We start from the raw sequence: 22617 nt of genomic DNA on the forward strand, positions 1-22617 counted from the left end.
AGACCAGTTTTGGGGTTACTGGCCGACCGGCCTTCATCCTCTCCGCTCTGTGAGTGATTTTGTCCATCGATACTGCTGCTCTTGGGGTCTTTCTTTTTTTATGCTTTCATTCAGGAGGATTTAATATATTTGAGGCATTATATATTGTCCTATTTTACATTATTGTGAGCAATTATTTGACTGAATGGTTTTATGGATTATTACCATTGAAACAAAATATTAATAAAAACACAATAAAAAGTACATATTGATGCAGAGGAATTTTTATTTTTTAACAAAAGAAAAACTTAAAAAAATTGGTATTATTGCCATCACAATAACCCACAGAATAAAGAGAACAGGTCATTTTACCATACAATGAAAGCAAAACTAAATTACTCAATTGTGTTTGTTTACAACTTCACAACCCACAAATATATTTTTACTTTTTTCTTCTTTTTCAATACATTAGATTGTAAAAAGTATAACTTGTCCCACAAAAATAAGCCCTCATACAATTTGCCATGGTGGGATGGGGTTAAGCTCCACCTTGACAACAATTTGATTTGACAGTCAGATCTTATTAAAAACAGTTTGGGGGAGGGGGGGGGGGGAGGGTTGTTGGGGGGCAAAATGTTTTTTTTATTTTTCTAAAAAATTACCACAGCAGATTTTTGTTTGTTATCTTTGGTGCTGAAAGGGGTACTCCGCCCCTACACATCTTATTCCCTATCCAAAGCATAGGGAATAAAGTGTCTGATCGCGGGGGTCCCGCTGCTGGGACCCCTGTGATCTCTGTGCAGCAGAGATTTAGAATGCTGGGTGCAGGCGGTGGGGGTCATGTCATCATGGCCACTCCCCTTGTGATGTCATGCCATGCCTCCTCAATGCAAATCTATACGAGCGGGCCACGCCCCCTCCCATAGACTTGCACTGAGGGGGCATGGTGTGACAACACAAGGAGTATGGACGTGATATCACAACCCCCGCTGTCCGCACCCAATGTTTGTAACAAAATGTTGTGAACGCTGGGGCAGCGGAGTACGACCGTCACACCCACTACCATAGACTTGCATTGAGGGGGTGTGGAGTGACATCATGGGGGCGTGGCTGTGATGTCACAACACCCACGGAACTAAATGCTTCGGATGATGGGGAAGCGGAGTACCCCTTTAAGGGAACTTAATCTTTCATTGAGATACAATAAATCTTTTTGTCTTGAGGTGGTCCCACACTTCCAATAGCTGGGCCAACTAGTCCATTTAGACATGAATTCTCAGTTTGGCCCAGGTGTTCTTAATGGTGAGAATGTTGCAGTCAGACATGTCCAGCAGTGACTTAACGATCATGAAATTCAGCATTACCAACTGAAATTAAGTTAACTTGCAGGGAATCCTATCAGAAAAAGGAGTCCCTGCTCCTGTTATCGGCCCAGCAAATCAGTTGCCCAATACTACATGAATCTGATAAATGACTTAAAGGAAACATCCTAAAAAATTTTTGGAAGGTTTGCTTAGCTCTAGTTAAAACATCTGCTGCATTCTGAGGCTTCTCCACATTGGACAGGTCTGGTGCTGTATATGGAGGCAAGAAGCAATAGATCCTACAAGAGCTCTTGAACCTTACGACAAGTCCTTCAATCTGTACATTAAATTGTCTTCTTCACTGAATGAACTCTTTGGTGTGCCAAAAGACTTGATTTACAGGAAAAACATTTACCACATTCTGAACATGAATATGGCCTCTCCCCTGTGTGAGTTTGCAGATGTTTAACAAAACTTGATTTGTAAAGAAAACTTTTCTCACATTCAGGACATGATAATGGCTTCTCTCCTGCGTGTTTTCTTTGATGATTAATAAGACCTGCTTTCTGAGTAAAACCTTTGCCACATTCTGAACACGTATATGGCATTTTCCCTGTATGAATTCTAAAATGATTTACAAGAGTTGTTGAATCACTAAAAGATTTCCCACATTCTGAACACACAAATGACTTCCCTCCTGTGTGAACACTCTGATGACTGAGAAGATTTTCTTTCTGACTAAAACATTGCCCACATTCTGAACATGAAAATGATTTAGCCCCTGTGTGACTTTTTTGATGATCCACAAGACTTACAGTTTGTCTAAAAGATTTCCCACATTCTGAATAAGACAATGGCTTTCCATCTATATGAATTATCCCATGCAGGAAAAGAAGAGATATGTTTTCAACAGGTTTCCCACATTCGGCATTTCCAAAAAGAATAGGTTCAGTTCTTTTTTTGTCATTGAGTGATTGATCATCCTCCACTTCAGTATAGGGAGATAAAAGGAAATGTTCCTGAGGATGTCTTATCAATTCTTCACCTGTAAAAATAAACAAATATAATTAATAAAAAACAAAACAAAAAAAATGTAAATAAAGCAGTGTCAAAAACATGTCATAAACTATATGTGTGTGGATATATATATATTTTTAAAGGAATCTTCCAATACCAGTTACTAATAAAAAAAAATGTCATACTAATTACAATAAAGGCTCTATAGTTAAAGGTGAACCCCAGGTTGTAAAAAGGGATCCCCTATCCTGTGGATTGTGAGATAAGTTCCTAAACCGGGGTCTGACCACTGGGACCCCCTACAATCTCCAGAACTGGGCCCGAATGACCTCTCTGAGTGCTCTGTCCCCATCCTTCCTAGATGAGTTGGTTGTGGGATTCAATTACTGGCTACAGCGATATCTCATCTTAACCGGTTATTGGTTGAGTGGGCCACCATTCTTGAGTCAGGCCCCATTCTGGAGATCAGCAACTCCACAGGATAGTGGATATGATTTTTCAAACTTCCCCTTTAAAACCAGTCGCACTAAAACAGGTGTTATAAGTAAAGCTGCATTCACATCAAATTTTAAGTCCTATTACGTCAGCATAGTGTCAAAAAATGGTGGCCAATATGGAGCCCAAAACATTGCCTAATGACTTACATCAATGGGCCAACCATTGTCTTATTGTGACTACATTCAATCCATAACCCCGAATGTATGCACTTTCTGTGTAAGGCTAAAACATGGTCACACAAACAGCATATACATTTGGAAAATGCCAGGACCATAGTCCCATTTAAACTAGATTTGGCCGAAAGAAGTCTGTGGACCCATGGCCAACACATCGGCCTATATGTCGGCATCACTTATTGACAGAGAGAAGATATGTAGCACGGGATATGGCTTAAAGGGGTACTCCGCTGCTCAGCCTTTCGAACAAACTGTTCCGAACGCTGGAGCCGGCAGCTCGTGACATCATAGCCCCACCTCCTAAATGCAAGTCTATGGGAGGGGGCGTAACATCACAGAGGGGCGGGGCTATGACATCACGAGCTCCCAGCTCCAGCGTTCTGAACAGTTTGTTCCAAACGCTGAACAGCGGAGTACCCCTTTAAAATGTTATATGAATGCAGCCAAATAGAGTCATACACCTCCTCCCGATTATTCCATTTTTCCCATTCATGCTTAACTCACTAGAATTTTCTATTCTAATCCTTTGTTTGCCTCCTATAGGATGAATTCACAACATTGAGTGATATTTTCCATACTACATAATGGTCATCTATGCCTCTCTGATACATCTCATGACCTCATTATTGAAACTGATCAGATTGATCAGGTAAGTCTGACAGGACTGATCCCTGATAAGCCCATACTGATATTGGCCGTACATTTACTGTGTGATATTTATGTGAAACTTATAATTTATTATCAAATTTATTGACGACTGAAGCCATGATGTAGCTGACTTTTCCTGATAAAGACTCTTGACAGATTGTTCCTGGATGTTTCGTCCTTTACGATAAGTAATAGATGGAGTTACAGTAATTACCTCCTTCAAGTCACTATCAGATGTTAAAGGGGTACTCCTGTGGAAAACTTTTTTTTTAAAATCAACTGGTGCCGGAAAGTTAAACAGATTTGTAAATTACTTCTATTAAAAAATCTTAATCCTTCCAGTACTTTTTAGGGGCTGTATACTACAAAGGAAATGCTTTACTTTTTAGATTTCTCTGATGTCATGACCACAGTGCTCTCTGCTGACCTCAGGAAATGTCCAGAGCAGGAGAAAATCCCCATAGCAAACATATGCTGCTCTGGACAGTTCCTAAAATGGACAGCAGAGGTCAGCAGAGAGCACTGTGGTCATGACATCAGAGAAATCTAAAAAGTAAAGCATTTCCTTTGTAGTATACAGCCCCTAAAAAGTACTGGAAGGATTAAGATTGTTTTCATATAAGTAATTTACAAATCTGTTAAACTTTCTGGCACCAGTTGATTTAAAAAAAAAAAAAGTTTTCCACAGGAGTACCCCTTTAATAAAGGCCAGAACCTTCTCAGGATACCAAGACTTAATATGTCCTATATTAATACCAAAGCCCAATAAAAACAGGAACATGGACTTAATACCTCCTTAAGCCTAGTATATTATTTTCAAAACACCATAAAAACAGGTTCATGGACCCCAATACCCCCTAAAGACTAATACATGGACCGGAATACACTGTAGAGTATGGAACATGGATCCCAGTAGGCTTGTGCAATTCGTTTCGGACGTAATTAGTTTTTGTCCGAATTGTTCAAATTTCGTACATTCGGATTGATCCGAATATACGAATTATTTACATCCGAATGAATCCTAATTCATAACAAAACGAATTGTACATGCCTACGAAATTGTGAAAAACTAATTTTTTTTTGTTCAAACAAAATTTGTTTTCATTTAGAAGAAAGTGACCATTTAATAAAGTGTATGTGTGTGTTTCACTTTTTTCTCAATTTTTTAAATTTTTTTAGGTAGTACTACTACTCCCAGCATGGAACAGACTGTTCCATGCTGGGAGTAGTAATACCTGTACTAATAGACATATCGCCCCGGGTATCAGTCTGACACCCGATGCGGTCGTCCATTATATAGCAGAGATGCGCCTCTATACAGCGCTCACATCTCTGCTCTGTACTCCGGCCAGTGATGTGAATAGAACATCACTCATTCATATTTTCCGCCCAGAGCTGTGATTGGCCGGATGGTTGCAGCCAATCACAGCTCTGAGGGAAATATGAATGAGTGAGGGGCCAGACGGAGTATAGTGCAGAGAGGCAAGCGCAGGAGAAAGCCGCTCATCTCTGCTATAAACAGGACGATCACATTGGGTGTCAGGAGTGACACCCGCTGTGATCTGTTCTTACCTGCAGGTACTACTACTCCCAACATGGAGCACACTCTTCTCCATGCTGGAAGTTGTAGTACTTGCATTAATAGACAGATCGCAGTGAGTGTAACTTCTGACACCTGTTGTGATCTGTCTATTAATGCAGGTACTACAGCTCCCAGCATGGAGCAGAGTGTGCTCCATGTTGGGAGTAGTAGTACCTGCAGTTAAGGAAAGATCACAGTAGAGGTCACTCCTGACACCCGCTGGGATCCTTCGTATAGATGCGGGCGGCCGGACGCTCTTCTATGGTCCCCTGCACTGCCTTATATATACACATATTCCTAGAGCTGTGATAGGCTGGAACCATCTGGCCAATCACAGCTCTCTGCAGGAAATATGAATAGGTGTATATATACATCAGTGCAGGGGACCAAAAAAGAGCGGCCGCCACATCTATACATTATACAGGAGGATCGCAACGAACCCCGGGAACTGTCAATTAGTACAGGTACCACTACTCCCATGATGGAACAGTGTGTTCCATGCTGAGAGTAGTAGTACAACCTGAAAAAATGTAAGAAAAAAAAGTGAAAAACACACACACACTCCATTTTTATTATTGTCGGCTACATTTTTAGTACCCTGCCCGCCCACATAAATTGATCCCTGTTTAAAAATTTATAAAAAATGTGTTATAAAAAAAGATAAATTTTGTTAGATACAATTTTTTCCTTCACTACTGAATCTTTTTTATTTTAGTTTTTTAATGGTACCCTACGAAATTTTATTACAAAAAGGAATCTCCATCTCCAATGACCATAAAAACGAATAACGAAATCACCCGAAAACTAAAATAAAACTAACGACATGTATAATGAATAGATCCAAAATAATAAATTCATCAGTAAGCCAAACAGTTTCCGAATAGAACCGAAAAAAAAAAAATACGAATGCATCCGAAAACAGAATAAAACAAATTACTGTATCCCAAAGGTTTAACAGAACCGAAAAATTTTAATCCCAAAAAAAAACTAAACGAATCGAAATTTTTGGTTGTGCACTTGTCTAGATCCCAGTATAGCCTAAAGACTAATACATGGAGGCCAACACCCCACAGATACTAATACTTGGGTCCCAAAACCCTTTATAGACTGGTAATTTTTTTTATTTTATTTTTTTATTAAGAAGCAAAAACCGTGGTCACACAAGTCTTACACTGAATCTTTATTTGCTCTTCAATCTGTTTTGTCATTGTAATTTTAGAATTTTTTTTCTTTACTTATTTTATATTACATTTTACCAGCACCAAGGAATAGGATGGAATGTGGTGGCACTAATTGAGTTATTAACAATAATACTTATAATAATGACCACAAGGAAGACATTTTCTGGCCTCCTATCTGCTATCACATTAATAAAGAAATGTACAGTCAATGTATCTCCAGCCTGAAATGGTTCAGAATAGACAAATAGCAAATAATGTTCTATGGAGCCTCAAAGTAAAACAGGATGATATCAAGTAATTCAAATCACAGGATAAATAAGAGCTCATAAGGTATCTACTGTATGTACTCGAGTATTAGCCGTTCCAAATATAAGTCGAGGCCCCTAATTTCACCCCAAAAACCTAGGAAAAGTTATTGACTCATCCCCCCTTCTCATCATCCAGACCCCCATCATTAACACCCCCATCATCATTCAGACCCCCGTCATTAACATATCGCGGAGGCCCTCTTCTCCGCTCCGGGCTGGCCACGGACTAGTGACGTTGCCTTGACGACGACGTGCAGTGACGTCCTTGAGCATGAACGTCCCTGCGCGGTGGCGTCAATGCAGCGTCACTAGTTCGGGGCCCGCCCGAAGTGGAGAAGAGGGCTTCCCGGTAAAGATGGACAGCCCGGAACGACTAACCCTCCCCACCGGATGGTACCTGCAGCATAGATGGCCGAAGATGGACGGCTTGGACCATCCCCTCACAGCTAAGCCACCCCTCACAGTTCACTCGAGTATAAGCCAAGGGGGGCGTTTTCAGCACGGAAAATTGTGCTGAAAAACTTCGCTTATACTCGAGTATAAACGGTGTGTCATATATATCTCATTGGGAACAGGGAGAACTTTTGAGTAAACTCTTAAAAATAAAAGATGCATGGAGGCTCTCACCATTCTCCGACATTGATCGGGGTTCCTCCAGTTCTCTCCTCGTTCCTCCAGAACTTTCCTGCACGGATCCAACATTAAGGACCTGAAGAAAAAATCAGAAAGGAACCAAAGTTTATTATATGTCCAGGAAAAGGTCAGAAACTCCAAGAAGACAAGAACCAGGGACATCAACCCTGGGGCCCAAAATGTTCTATTCTAGATGAGGCTGAAGTCCTGGACTAATGTTCTGTGAAGAGAAAGATCATGTTCAACATCTACCTGATGGTCCAGTGGGATATCCTCCTCTTCCTCTTTACAATCCTGGGGATATAGAGGACGGGGACATCTCTCTGGGGGATTTATACTACTGGATCCATCTATAGGAAATAAACACAGTAAAATCCCAATAAAAATCACATTAAACAGGAAATAAACACAGTGACTGAATCCATTGTTATATGTGATGATCAGATGATGGGGGAATCTAGGAGATCCACAAACCTGCTCTCTCCTCTTACCTGGTGATGTGAGGGACTGGTGATCCTCCATCATGACCTGATCCTTGTACATATCCTTGTGCCCTAATAAATACTCCCAATCCTCCTGACACCTTTTAGGAACCTGACAAAGACAATGATACAGTTATCTTTCAGACACTTCATACCTTGGTGTTATTGTATAATGTCCCAGCATTCCCAGCAGCACTCACCTCTCCAGTCAGCAGCTCAGTGATCCTGGAGGTAAGTTCTAGGATCTTCTGCTCATGTATCAGTGAATGAGGTGGAGGCTCCTCGGGGGCGGGGCTCTGGCTCCTGCTCCAGCCTCCTGACACACGGGGTGTCACACACTCACCAGACGACTTCTTCACTACTGTGTAATCCTGTGTATGGGGAGACACTGATCACTACAGAGAGAAGAAGAATCCCGCACCTTTCCGCTCATTTCCCTGCTTTATTAATAGAGATACAAGTGAGGTCATGTGACCCTCTCACCTCTCCAGTGATCCAGTAGATCATCTCTAGGGTGAGGTCTAATATCCTCCCAGACATGTGGTCTCTGTCCTCCTCCATCCTTGGTCGTAATTGAAGAATAAGATGATCGTCTGAAAATCCTGTACCTAAGGAACCCAAAGAAAAGCACTAAATCACACTTGAAAAAAACATCTTACATGAAGTACAATGTCTCCCTTATTGTGAATTATAAAGGATTACCGCGAGCAGCATGCAATGGAGGTGACTTAGCTATTGAGGCATCTTATATATACATTATTATTACATTATGATATCTGTGTATATATAAGTAGTCAGTCACCCTAGTTATAAAGTAACTTCAGGGTTACACAGGACACATACACTGCAGATCTAATCTCCACCTCCATATATCTCATACCCCCCTTACCCAAAGGTAATAACCCAATAATTCTCCCAAGACATTTGTTACCACCTCCGATCTGCTCTACTGACTGTCCCTTTCCACAGTCCACCACTTAAGAATTTACACCATCTTACTGGATTGTGTTCTAAGGTTAGAAGCAATAAATTAAATAAAAAAAATATAAAAAAAAAAAAAAAAAAGTATAAAAAATTGATATTGTAAAATATCTGTTAAATCTATTATTGGATTGATATGGAGATATATACAAGGTATAAACAAGGAACATTATAGAGAGAGACAGTAAAGATTATATTATCTTATAATTCCTTCTACTTCCAGTCACCTCAGAGATGTTCTAGTCACCATACATGGACCCTCCACACACTCAGGTCTCTATCTCCAGTCAGTGTCTCCAGTGTCCCAAGTATATTCTCCTGGTAAGTCCTCCCATATGAGCCATGCTGGGGTCTTTTATACCCTTTTCACCATCAGATTGGCCTCCCTTCCCCCACCTACAATATGTAAAGTAAGAATGATGGGGCCAGAACCTGTCAGACCAGTTTTAGCATTCTATGGCCTCCTGGGATCAGCCTTCATTTACACATTGTATTGCAGGGTGGAGACATATTGGTCACACCCCTATTTACATCTGTAAGAGATACCGGGGATACTCCGAGACCTTTTCATATGATAATCAGGGGAAACAATCAGCATTTTCTCTTCTGATGAGGAACATGGCCCCATAGGTCCCACCCAACTTAACTCTAAAATAAATACACAACTGAGCTGGTGGATAAAATCATCCACAATATTTTTGTAAACGTTAAATAAATTAGAATTTGATCAAGAATAAATAACTAAATAATTATAACCAAAATAACAAATTACAAAGTGGTAATAATGAAGAAACACAAAAACAAATATAGGAGAGCGGACAGGATCGATATTCATATGCAGCCACTTTACAACTTTCCAAGCGCAGTTTTACTTACTTCGGCGAGAGGGGTTTTTTCGTCCTTAAACCCCCCTCAATCCGGCTAGCCTTCGAACAAGTTTGTTTCCACCACGCCGTCCAGATATATGGCACACCGTCAATCGATCACTTCTTTTTCGGATCCGTCCAAAATTTTTATTTAAAATCACTGCAATGCACTTAACTTCATTCAAAATAATAATTTATTTCATAATCCATACAATCCGACGCGTTGCGGGGAGAAAATTCCCCTTCCTCAGGGATACCTATTCCTAACACAATTACTACTTTTATATGGATCTATGACCCCATGTTCACCCGGAAACAATTGTCCATTGGACGAAACATTAAAATACCACAAATTAATATTTTCTTTATACTCGCTCAATACAGAAAATATAACTTTTTTGGATTTAGAAATATATATAAAAGAAAATAAAATTAATACTCGCATGCACTTTAAATCTATTGACTCGAATGGCTATCTGCATTTTAAAAGCTGTCATCAAAAAAAATTGGAAGGTGAATATTCCGTTCGGACAACTAAACAGAATAAAAAGAAACTGTTCTGAAAATAAATGTTATGAAAATCAAATTAATTAATAGAGAATAGATTTCTAGATAAGGGTTATCCCGTATCAATTGTTGAAGGCGCTAGAAAAAAAGCAGATCTTATCGTAAGAACAGATCAAATAAAAAAACAAAGTCTAAACTATAAGAAAAAAGATAAAAAGGAGAAAAAAATAAATTATTGTACAGCATTTGTATCTCGTTATTCTAGAGATGCCAAAAAAATAGAAATTATTTAAAAAAAAAATTAGGATATATTACAACAAGACCCTTTTTTAAAAGAAGCTCTAGGAACTAATGAATTCAGGCCAAAGTTCATTTATAGGCGAGCAAAAACAGTTGCACAAGAAATTGCACCTTCATACCCTAGATTAAATACAAATATAATGAATAAAAAAACAAAAAAAGAACAAGAAACACTGAAAGGATCGTTTAGATGTAACAAAAAGAGATGTGGTACCTGTTCACATATAGAAAACGGGAAACAGAAAATAAAAAGTGCGTCCACTGGTGAGGAAATCCCTATAAAATCCAGATTAAATTGTGCTAGCAATTTTGTCATTTATGTGCTCGAATGTCTGTGTGGGACCCAATATGTGGGCCGCACATCTCAAACACTTCGGAAAAGAATAAATTCGCATAGATTTAATATCAAGCATAAATATTTAAAGCATAGTGTTTCCCGTCATTTTTTAACACATCATAATGCAGACCCAGGGTTGCTACGGGTGATTCCCGTGGAGCAGATAGCGGAAAGTTTACGTAGATTCTCCACTTTATGTAGGAGAGAAAGTTTTTATATTTTTAAACTAAATACATTGATTCCGAATGGTTTTAATGAATGTATTGAGCGAGTATAAAGAAAATAGAAATTTTTGGTATTTTAATGTTTCGTCCAATGGACAATTGTTTCTGGGTGAACATGGGGTCATAGATCCATATAAAATTAATTGTGTTAGGAATAGGTATCCCTGAGGAAGGGGAATTTTCTCCCCGCAACGCGTCGGATTGTATGGATTATGAAATAAATTATTATTTTGAATGAAGTTAAGTGCATTGCAGTGATTTTAAAGAAAAATTTCGGACGGATCCGAAAAAGAAGTGATCGATTGACGGTGTGCCATATATCTGGACGGCGTGGTAAAAACAAACTTGTTCGAAGGCTAGCCGGATTGAGGGGGGTTTAAGGACGAAAAAACCCTCTCGCCGAAGTAAGTAAAATTGCGCTTGGAAAGTTGTAAAGTGGCTGCATATGAATATCGATCCTGTCCGCTCTCCTATATTTGTTTTTGTGTTTCTTCATTATATTATTCGGAGTGACGAGTCACTTGCCGAGGAGGATTGATGCGGAGAAAGGACTGATATAAGAGATCACTGGTTGTATCTACGGGCTTTTGAAAGTGTGTGAGTGGTTCTAGTAACCACTCACCAAGTGTAAGTGTGAATTTTATTCATTCAAAAGTGTTACCAACGGAAGGATTAGTACACCGCTCCCCAAAAAAGTTTTTTCTTGTACTACTTTCTGCAAAAGTGGTAATAATAAAATTCCAGAACTATAATAATAAACATGTCCACACATGAGTTCCCTTCTCCTAATCTTCACCACAGGCTGACTGAGCTGGAGACACCAGAGTCCTGTATTTAGGGGGAAAAAACAGTTCCCGCCATTGGGCCTGTAACCAATCAGAATGCTGTTGGGGGGGCAGAAGCATCGCTGGGCAGAAGATCACAGTTGCTGGGCAGAATCTGGGCGTCCAATCAGAACCAGGAATCCATCTCTTATCAGAGCAGCTGTTGCTGGGCAGAATAACTAAGTACAGAAACAACCTGTGAGGAAAAGGGTGGGGGAGGGGGAGAGCACAACAACATGTATACTGGGAACCATGATGTCTTGTGTCCCTCCACCTCCAGACATGACACCATACACAGGACTCTCCATCTTTATCTCACATAGATGTAATTCTCCATATTATATCACATACAACCTATTATAAGGATTTCATTACTTCTCACAGACTTATCTAGAGAATGAATGAATCTATGAGGAATGAGCCCTATAAATGACTTATCATCTATAATGGAGATCCACTTTTAATGATTTATAGTTTACTACTCCCTCTGTAGAATAGGATATACACTGAGTTTGTAGATAATGTAATGTCACGCCTTGTACCATTTATGTGTATAGGACAAAGGGACAAACTGTGTATCTGATCAGGCATAGTTAGTTCTATAGCTTAAATTTACCAAGTGTTCGCGCAGGTCACAGCGCGCACATGACGGGAATCCCGAGGGATCCGAGAGCAGGCAAAACTATCTGTTCGCGCATACGCGAACACACATAGGACGCGGCCGCCTGGTCTCGCGAGAGAGACAATACGAGCAGGTAACAAGACTAAGTTTTAGCGCATGTGACGTGCACATATGACTCACAGCATGAGTCGCTCTATTGCACAGACCCGGTGTCCATCAAAATACACCGACCTATGAGTAGTTATTAAACCGGGAAAGAGCATGTGATTGGCCTAAAGACTCTCAGTGACGTCATCATCCGAGGTATTAAAACCCCAAACGCAGCGCTGTGTACTCAGATGCCCGCTGCCTCTTGATAACGCTACAGCAGTAGTGAAACATGTCGAGGGGGGCTGAGTAACAGGATTCATTGCACATTAGCAATAGGCTATTGCACTGATGTTTTCATTTTAGGTGCTAAGTTTTCAATAAAGCTTTTGGGAATATTTTAAGTGTATGGGAAAAATGGGAACTATTGGATGACCCTGCGGGGAAATCTATTGGTAAACTTGACTATAAATGACTTAATGACCAATTAATACTAAAAACCCTTATTAGGAAATGATTATAGAATGACGGGGTCTGCTGAAGAATAAAGAAGGGATGATATAAAAAAAATATAGAACAAATAAAAAGCAAGTCAACACGGGACATAACAAAAGAGGCCGCGTACAACCACGAGTAGATAAGAAACAGCAGGGTTAGGGGAGCAAAAAGACGATTAATATCTCAGTCCGTCCTACAGAAGTGTATGAACCATCTGGTGTACACAACCATGACCCCCACCACTGGGCAAAAATCCCCTTAAATTAAGAAACAATTGTATGTACTTCCAGTAATCACGTTTAACGTGATTTTTATTGTGATTTTGTCAAAGAAGACGCACCCAATTTATAGGTGCAAAACCTTAAAAAATAAAGATTCTGCACCCAACAGTGATCTTCAACCTGCGGACCTCATGATGTTGCAAAACTACAACTCCCAGCATGCCCGGACAGCCTTTGCCAGTGTGGGCATGCTGGGAGTTGTAGTTTTGCAGCTCTTAGAAGGCCACAGTGAAGATCACTTATCGCGATCTTCACTGCAGCCTTCTCAGCCGCACTTTCCGGACGCCGCTCTTCCTCCTGCCGCCGCTGCTCCGCGATGCCACCGCCTCCGCAGGTCCGGGTAAGCCGGGCCATGTCCACCCCCCCTCGCCGCCCGTGTTCCCCCCGCTCTGTACCGACTTCGATCGCTGCTCAGAGCGAGGGGAAATGAACTCTAACCCCCCCGCCCCCCTCCTGCCATTGGTGGTCAGCCTGACCGACCAATGGCAGGGGATAGGAGGGGGTGGCAACACTGCCACCTCGCTCCTATCCTTTAGGCTGGTCGGAGCTGTCTCTGACAGCTCCGATCAGTCTTATTTTCCGGGAGATCGGGGTCACCTGTGACCCGATTTGCCCGGATCGCGGCAAATCACAGGTCTGAATTGACCTGGGCAACATCCAGGGCAGCGGTGATGAGCGGTGACAGTCCGGAGCGGCGGGGAAAGGTGAGTACAACTTCCAATACCAGTGGTCTTCAACCTGCGGACCTCCAGATGTTGCAAAACTACAACTCCCAGCATGCCCGGACAGCCGTTGGCTGTCCGGGCATGCTGGGAGTTGTAGTTTTGCAACATCTGGAGGTCCGCAGGTTGAAGACCAGTAGATAGGTGGTAATACTCACGTGTCCCCGCCGCTCCGGACCCGTCACCGCTGCCCTGGATGTTGCTTCATCGCTGTCACCGCGTCCCCGACGCTCCGGACTTCTTCTTCCCCGGGATCCACGCTCTCCATCGCCGTCATCACGTCGCCGTCATCATGCCGCTACCCACGCCGCTCCTAATGGATGACGGCGTGCGCGACGACGTGATGACGTCGAAGGAGAGCGCAGGGGATCCCGGCACGGAGAAGAGACCGAGGAGGCAGCTAAGGTCCCTCCCGGTGTCCTGTAAGCTGTTCGGGACGCCGCGATTTCACCGCGGCGGTTCCGAACAGCCCGACTGAACAGCCGGGTTAGTGTTATTTTCGCTTCAGACGCGGCGGTCAGCTTTGATCGCCGCGTCTGAAGGGTTAATACAGGGCATCACCACGATCGGTGATGTCCTGTATTAGCGGCGGGTCCCGGCCATTGATGGCCGCAGGTATTCGCCGTATAAGACGCACCAACTTCCCCCCCCCCCCCCCCCAGTTTTGGGGAAGAAAAAGTGCGTCTTATACGGCGAAAAATACGGTAGACAAAATGAACATCTCAACAATGAATTTGGAATGTAATATAGAACAAATCCCAATATACAGATATAAAAGAAAATAGCTAAATTTTACAAAACATCAGGGAGAATATGTAAAGCCCAAAGTGGATGCCCAACCCCACATGTTTCTCCACATCACAGGCGGCTTCATCACAATTCTTTTTTGTAGGGTGGTCTGAGATAAGACATGCTTATACATTGGCCCTCATTTACTATTCTAAACCCGACTTGATTTGTCGGTTTTTTTTGGGCGCATCTTTGTCTGCCACATGTCGCAGACATCGTGCGCCAGTCTGCGACACGATGCGACATTTTTTCCCGACGGACCCGATGTGGATTCTCCCAAACCCGAAAAAGGGGTGTAACCCGACATTTCTGAGCTTTCTCACGTATTTATAAAGGTTTACAACCCGAATTTGTTGAATTGTTGTGGATTTTTTCCCGACAACTCAGAGGAGTTGGAAACCAAAACCAACAAAACCCACGTGCGACAAACAGGATGCGACATAATAATAAATACCAGGGAAAAAAGCAGTCGGGTAAGAAAGCAAGATAGACTTACAACCCGATTTTCTTAGTAAATGAGGGCCAATATGTCTATTTGCTCCCCTAACCATAATGATTCTTATCTGCATGTGGAGTAGGCAGCCTCTTGTTATGTCTTACATTGGGTTGTTGTTTTTTTATGTATTTTATTGTTGATATTAATATTTATATTACTACTTTGATATTTGATGTGTGGACATATCTGTGCATGATAGCTTTTCTCTTGACAGTGGCTAGTTGTTTTGCCGTGTGGACCGGTATTCTTTTGTCTTTATTGGTGAAGTTATCGCCCTTTAAGCAACCCTTAGTGATGGCTGACTCTTGCTCGTACCTATTACACCCTACTACACAGCCCCATCACGTTTCTCTCCTCTTTTTTGGGGGTTCATCAGGGGATTTTGTTACAAGATAAAGAAGACCTTATCAGCAGCGATATGAGCCATCAAGGCGTTATAAATGGTGGACACCAGCTAAAGGAGGTATCGGAATAAGTAATGTTGCTATTAGAGATGAGCGAACTTACAGTAAATTCGATTCGTCACGAACTTCTCCGCTCGGCAGTTGATGACTTTTCCTGCATAAATTAGTTCAGCTTTCAGGTGCTCCGGTGGGCTGGAAAAGGTGGATACAGTCCTAGGAGACTCTTTCCTAGGAATGTATCCACCTTTTCCAGCCCACCGGAGCACCTGAAGGCTGAACTAATTTAGGCAGGAAAAGTCATCAACTGCCGAGCGGAGAAGTTCGTGATGAATCGAATTTACTGTAAGTTCGCTCATCTCTAGTTGCTATCCTAAAGGTGATTTTAGATTTATGATTATGTATAATTGTATAAACAAGGAATATTACAAAAAGAGGCAGCAAAGATTACAATATCTTAACACACACAGGTCTCTATCTACAGTCAGTGTCTCCTCCTTAAAGGGGTACTCCAGTGGAAAACATTTTTTTTTTTAAATAAACTGGCGCCAGAAAGTTAAACAGATTTGTAAATGACTTCTATTAAAAAAATCTTTACCCTTCCAGTACCTTTTAGCAGCTGTATGCTAAAGAGGAAATTATTTTCATTTTGAATTTCTTTTTTTGTCTTGTCCACAGTGCTCTCTGCTGACACCTCTGTCCGTATCAGGAACTGTCCAGAGCAGCATAGGTTTGCAATGGGGATTTTCTTCTGCTCTGGACAGTTCCTGATACGGGCATCAGGTGTCAGCAGAGAACACTGTGGACAAGAAAAAAAAAAGAAATTCAAAAAGAAAAGAATTTCCTCTGTAGCATACAGCTGCTAAAAAGTACTGGAAGGGTAAAGATTTTTTAATAGAAGTCATTTACAAATCTGTTTAATTTTCTGGCACCAGTTGATTTAAAAACTATAACTACGCCCTTTTTAAAATCTTTCCTGTTATGTTTGCACCTTTTATACCTCTTAGGTGGTTTTAGCTCTTTACTCCCCTCACATTGTTACCCCCAGTCTCTAAATGATCAAAGAAAATGTTAATGATCAAATCCCCCTTTTTCCAATATGTAAAGTGAGAATCATGGTGCCACATGTTCCTGTCTTACACTGAATATATACTATTGATAGAAAATATAAAAACAAAAGTCTCCTTCCGTAGTACAAATTCAGTTATCCAACTATCCATTATAATGTATCTCTGTAACGCCTCCGGGGGGCTTCTTTCATGTACCTGGGTGTTCCTGGATACTCTTCTTTAGTAAATGGAATGTTTTTATGGGCTTAAAGGGGTACTCCGGTACTAAGACATCTTATCCCCTATCCAAAGGATAGGGGATAAGATGCCTGATCGCGGGGGTCCCGCCGCTGGGGACCCCGTGATCTTCCACTCCGCACCCCATTAGAATAAGTCCCCGGAGCGTGTTCGCTCTGGGTCTGATTACTGGCGATCACTGGGACGGAGCATAGTGACGTCATGCTCCACCCCCTCAATGCAAGCCTATGGGAGGGGGCGTGACATCTATAGACTTGCATTGAGGGGGCGGAGCGTGACATCACTCCGGGGAAGAGCCATGACGTCACTATGCTCCGCCCTCATGGTCGAGATGGACTCAGCCTGAGGACCTCCAGCGGTTTCAGAAGACGATAAAGGTGGGTGCTGCATGGTAGATCCCGGGGATCCCCAGCAGCGGGACCGCAGCGATCTGACATCTTATCCCCTATCCAATAAGATATCTTAGCGCCGGAGTACCCTTAAAACATTTTGTTCAGAACGCTCGGTTCCTGTGGCAGTGGTTGTGACGTCACTGCCACGCCTCTCGTGACCTCACACTGTACTCCCACCATTCATGTCTATGGGAGGGGGTGTGTCGGCAGACACGCCCCCTCCCATAGACATGAATGGAGGGAGCGTGGTGTGGCATCACGAGGGGTGTGGCAGTAAAGTCACGACCACAGCCACAGGAACCCAAGCATTTGTTTAGACGCCGGATGCTGCTGTGGCCCCCACGATCAGACATCTTATCCCCTATCTAGCATCGGAATGCCCCTTTAAACTCACAGATGGAGATATGGCCACAGTGGTAAGTCCCCAATATCTGTCACTGTAGCCATGTACCTGTATGGGGGATAACTTCGAAGTAGCTGCTTGTAAAGTGATCCTGAAAATTTCTGCCCCTCCAGTAAATCACCTGAGGTGACTTGCGAATCAAATACGCAAATATCCCGTCCGATCTCAAAATATCCCAATGTAAGGACAGAATATTTTTTTTAACTCATCAGCCTTTTATCAAAAAGGTTCTAATAATCCTTGAGAACACTGCACTCTCCTGTTTCGACTTCGGGGTCAAAAGGAAACTCCCTATAACGCGCTTTCTTAAAGGGGTACTCCACTGGAAAATATTTTTAAATCAACAAGTGCCAGAAATGTAAACAGTTTTGAAAATTAATTCTATTTAAAAATCTTAATCCTTCCAGTACTTATCAGCTGCTATATGCTCCACAGGAAGTTCTTTTCTTTTTGAATTTCCTTTGTCTGACCACAGTGCTCTCTGCTGACACCTCTGTCCATTTTAGGAACTGCCCAGAGTAGGAGCAAATCCCCATAGCAAACCTCTCCTGCTCTGGTCAGTTCCTAAAATGGACAGAGGTGTCAGCAGAGAGCACTATGGCCAGACAAAGGAAATTCAAAAAGAAAAGAACTTCCTGTGGAGCATATAGCAGCTGATAAGTACTGGAAGGATTAATATTTTTTTTTCAATAGAAGTAATTTACAAATCTGATTAACTTTCAGGCACCAGTATATTTAAAAAAATAAAATAAAATGTTTTCCAGGGGAGTATCCCTTTAAAGGGGTAAAAAGGAGGGGAAAGACTGTTTCGAAATCAACTGGTGCCAGAAAGTTATTTGAATTAGTGAATTACTTCTATTTAAAAATCTTAACCCTCCCAGTACTTATCAGCTGTTGTATGCTCCACAGGAAGTTGTGTAGTTGTTTTCAGTGTGACCACAGTGCTCTCTGCTGCCACCTGTGTCTGTGTCAGGAAATGTCCAGAGCAGGAGCAAATCCCCATAGCAAACCTCTCCTGCTCTGGACAGTTCCCGACAAGAACAAAGGTGGCAGCAGAGAGCACTGTGGTCAGAACGGAAAGAACTACACAACTTCTTCTGGAGCATACAGCAGCTGATAAGTACAGGAATAGTTAAGAATTTCATATAAAAAGTAATATTCAAATCTGTATAAACTTTCTGACACCAGTTGATACCATTTTTTTTATCCCTTTAAAGTATCCCTTTAAGGACCTTGATTGGATGTCCCCACCAGTATTACCATTCTTTACATTGTACTGCAGGATAGAGACATATTAGTCACACTCCTATGTCTCTATTAGAGATGAGCGAACTTACAGTAAATTTGATTCGTCACGAACTTCTCAGCTCGGCAGTTGATGACTTTTCCTACATAAATTAGTTCAGCTTTTCGGTGCTCCGGTGGGCTGGAAAAGGTGGATACATTCCTAGGAAAGAGTCTCCTAGGACTGTATCCACCATTTCCAGGTCACCGGAGCACCGGAAACGTGAACTGATTTATGTAGGAAAAGTCATCAACTGCCGAGCTGAGAAGTTCGTGACGAATCGAATTTACTGTAACTTCGCTCATCTCTAGTCTCTATCCTCCCATTATAAAATTAAGACGACCAAAACTGAAGCCCTCCCACTATACATCCCAGACAACTGCTTGCCCCAGCTTTCTGCAAATTTTCCATATCGGTGGCAATCCAATCCTCATCGAACATCAGCATAGGGCTGGGCGGTATACCGGTTCATACCGAAATTTTGTGCTGCACGATATGAATTTTAACCCATACCGCAATACCGGTTTGGCCCCTCCCCCTCGGGAATGAATTATCAGCCCAGCGCTGAGCTGTCCCTGAACTAATCATGTTACCCGCGAGCGCTGTTCTGCCCCCCCCCCCCCCCCCCCACCCAATTATTAGCCCAGTGCTGCACTGTCCCCATCGGGGCACTACTCACATATGTCACCCGCAAGCGCTGCCCTCCTCGTCCTCCTGTGTGTTGCGGCCGCCGGCGCTGACACTCTATACCAGTTGTTTCAACCTCCAGATGTTGCAAAACTACAACTCCCAGCATGCCCGGACAGCCGTTGGCTGTCCGGGCATGCTGGGAGTTGTAGTTTTGCAACATCTGGAAGTCCGCAGGTTGAAGACCACTGCTCTATACTATATCCCTATGCCCGGGCTGCAAAAGGTAAACAAAATAAACTTTAAAGGGGTACTCCGGTGAAAACCTTTTTTCTTTGAAATCAACTGGTGGCAGAAAGTTAAACATATTTGTAAATTACTTCTATTAAAAGATCTTAATACTTCCTGTACTTATTAGCTTTTGAATTCTACAGAGGAAATTCTTTTCTTTTTGGAATGCTCTCTGATGACATCACGAGCACAGTTCTCTCTGCTGACGTTATTATAATAATAATAACGCTTTATTTATTGTTGTCCTTAGTGGGATTTGAACCCAAGTCCCTGTGCTAACCACTGAGCCACCATGCTTCCCTTAGCATACATCTGCTATGCATCGTTGCTAAAATGGACAGAGATGTCAACAGAGAGCACTGTGCTCGTGATGTCATCAGTGTTCCAAAAAGAAAGGAATTTCCTCTGTAGCATTCAGCAGCTAATAAGTACTGGAAGGATTAAGATTTTTTAATAGAAGTAATTTACAAGTATGTTTAACTTTCTGCCAACAGTTGATTTAAAAGGAAAAAGGTTTTCACCGGAGTACCCCTTTAACTCACCTTCCCTGTAGGTCCGGACCAGCTTCCTAGGGAATGTAACGTCGGACAGCCGTCAGCCTATCACCGGCCGCAGCGATGTTCCGCCTCTGCCGGTGATAAGTTGAGCACACTGTCATGTAAGAAGCCGGCTCCTTACATGACAGTGGGCTCAGCCTATCAACGGCCGAGACGGAACATCGCTGCGGCCGATGATAGGCTGACGGCTGTCCAACGTTCCCCTCCCCAGGAAGAACACAAGGCCAACGTAGGAATTAGAGATGAGCGAACTTACTGTAAATTCGATTCGTCACGAACTTCTCAGCTCGGCAGTTGATGACTTATTCTGCATAAATTAGTTTGGCTTTCCGGTGCTCCGGTGGGCTGGAAAAGGTGGATACAGTCCTAGTAAAGAGTCTCCCAGGACTGTATCCACCTTTTCCAGCCCACCGGAGCTCCTGAAAGCTGAACTAATTTATGCAGGAAAAGTTATCAACTGCCGAGCCGAGAAGTTCGTAACGAATCAAATTTACTATAAGTTCACTCATCTCTAGTAGGAATGTGCGTTTAAGTTTATTTTTGTTTACTTTTTGTAGCCCGGGCATAGGGATACAGTATAGAGTGACAGCGCCGGCGGCCGCAACAATCAGGAGGACGAGGAGCGCAGCGCTTGCGGGTGACGTGAGTAGTACCCCGATGGGGACAGCACAGCGCTGGGCTAATTTTTTATTTTTTTTTGGGGGGGGGGGGGGTTGAGGGGGGGAATACCGTTATATACCGTGGAACCGCCATAAGTTACAAAAATACCGTGATACACATATTTGGTCATACCGCCCAGCCCTACATCAGCACCTAATAATATTATGGCCACTTCCATCCCATGACATACAGTTATGTGTTGGGTCAGGTGGGGGAGTACGGTGCCGGCGTTGAGTCTGCTCCAAACCTGGGGAATGCCGGCTGCTTTCTGTGGCTGACACCTGCCAGTAATGACTGTCATGGGAGATACCGTAACCAATCACGATAGTAGCATTAGAAATAGTTTTTAGGTGCAGCCTTAGCGGTATAGTGCCCTGATTGGCTAACTAGTTGTCACGGTAAACACGACATATCTAGTGATACCATGCCATTAGAGTGCTGGTTGAATAGCTCAATACAATGAATAAGCATGACAATGATTTATATAAGCAATTGAATGATTGCTTATCAAAATCCTCAAGTGGGACAACTAAAACAGTTAACTTGTTTTAGTTTTTTTGTTGTTGTTTTTTTCACGTTTTCCAAATAAAAAACTGTAAACAACTGTATTTAAAGATGCGGTGAGCATTACTTTCTAAATTTGTAAAATATAAATGTAATTGATCCTGCGCGGTGTAAAAGAAAATACTAACTGTCCGAATTTGCTGATTTTTGGTCACATCCCATACCAGACCATAAAAAATGGAATAAAACGCAATTCAAAAATGTTCCTGCTAACAGACCAACAGCAATGAACAGGGGCAGATCAGAAGACAGGAGCAGCCAAACAATGGAGGGGAGATGTAAAGGACCGATCCTGCGCTGTGTATACTGTGCAGGCAGGAAGACTCTGCTTGAAAGAAAGAAGAAATGATCCAGCGAAGTAAGGAAATCCAACTTTATTCAAGGCACGAGTAAAACCGGTACAACAACCAAGGCAAATCAGACGCGTTTCAGACGCACGCGCACCCTTCGTCAGTAATGACTCATCACTGACGAAGGGTGCGCATGCACCTGAAACGCGTCTGATTTGCCTTGGTTGTTGTACCGGTTTTACTTGTGCCTTGAATAAAGTTGGATTTCCTTACTTCGCTGGATCATTTCAAGTTTGGTCACCCGGCTGAGTGCGGATCCTTGCGGAGTCCCAGGGTGAGGTGAGCTGGACTGTTACACCATATTACAGGAAGACACTGCCCCCGGTAAAGCGTACACCACTGCACACTACAGACTCCACCATTCCGGTTACAGCGGCTTTCGGCTCCAACATGATGGTTCCAGATTCCCCTACTATTCTATTCATGCTGTGTACGGCT

The 22617-nt window shown here is 42.4% G+C and overlaps 1 protein-coding gene across 2 annotated transcripts in view; it reads right to left on the reverse strand.

Annotated features, from left to right (window-relative positions):
• Window positions 1–537: 537 nt before the first annotated feature.
• Window positions 538–22617, reverse strand: part of LOC130357218 (oocyte zinc finger protein XlCOF8.4-like) — a 329282-nt gene continuing 307202 nt past the window's right edge. Inside the window, exons 2-7 of one of the 2 annotated variants that reach the window (XM_056559821.1) lie at window positions 8292–8416; window positions 8009–8179; window positions 7818–7920; window positions 7579–7676; window positions 7321–7402; window positions 538–2328 (exon numbers count right to left, since the gene is read on the reverse strand). In XM_056559821.1, coding sequence (XP_056415796.1) covers window positions 1628–2328; window positions 7321–7402; window positions 7579–7676; window positions 7818–7920; window positions 8009–8179; window positions 8292–8369 — 1233 coding nt within the window. In that variant the 5' untranslated portion in view covers window positions 8370–8416 and the 3' untranslated portion in view covers window positions 538–1627. Of the gene's footprint in view, window positions 2329–7320; window positions 7403–7578; window positions 7677–7817; window positions 7921–8008; window positions 8180–8291; window positions 8686–22617 lie in introns of those variants that run through there. The other variant, XM_056559822.1, reaches the window with a different exon arrangement.

Source organism: Hyla sarda, chromosome 2 (genome assembly GCF_029499605.1).
Source record: "Hyla sarda isolate aHylSar1 chromosome 2, aHylSar1.hap1, whole genome shotgun sequence".
In the NCBI taxonomy this organism is placed as follows: domain Eukaryota; kingdom Metazoa; phylum Chordata; class Amphibia; order Anura; family Hylidae; genus Hyla; species Hyla sarda.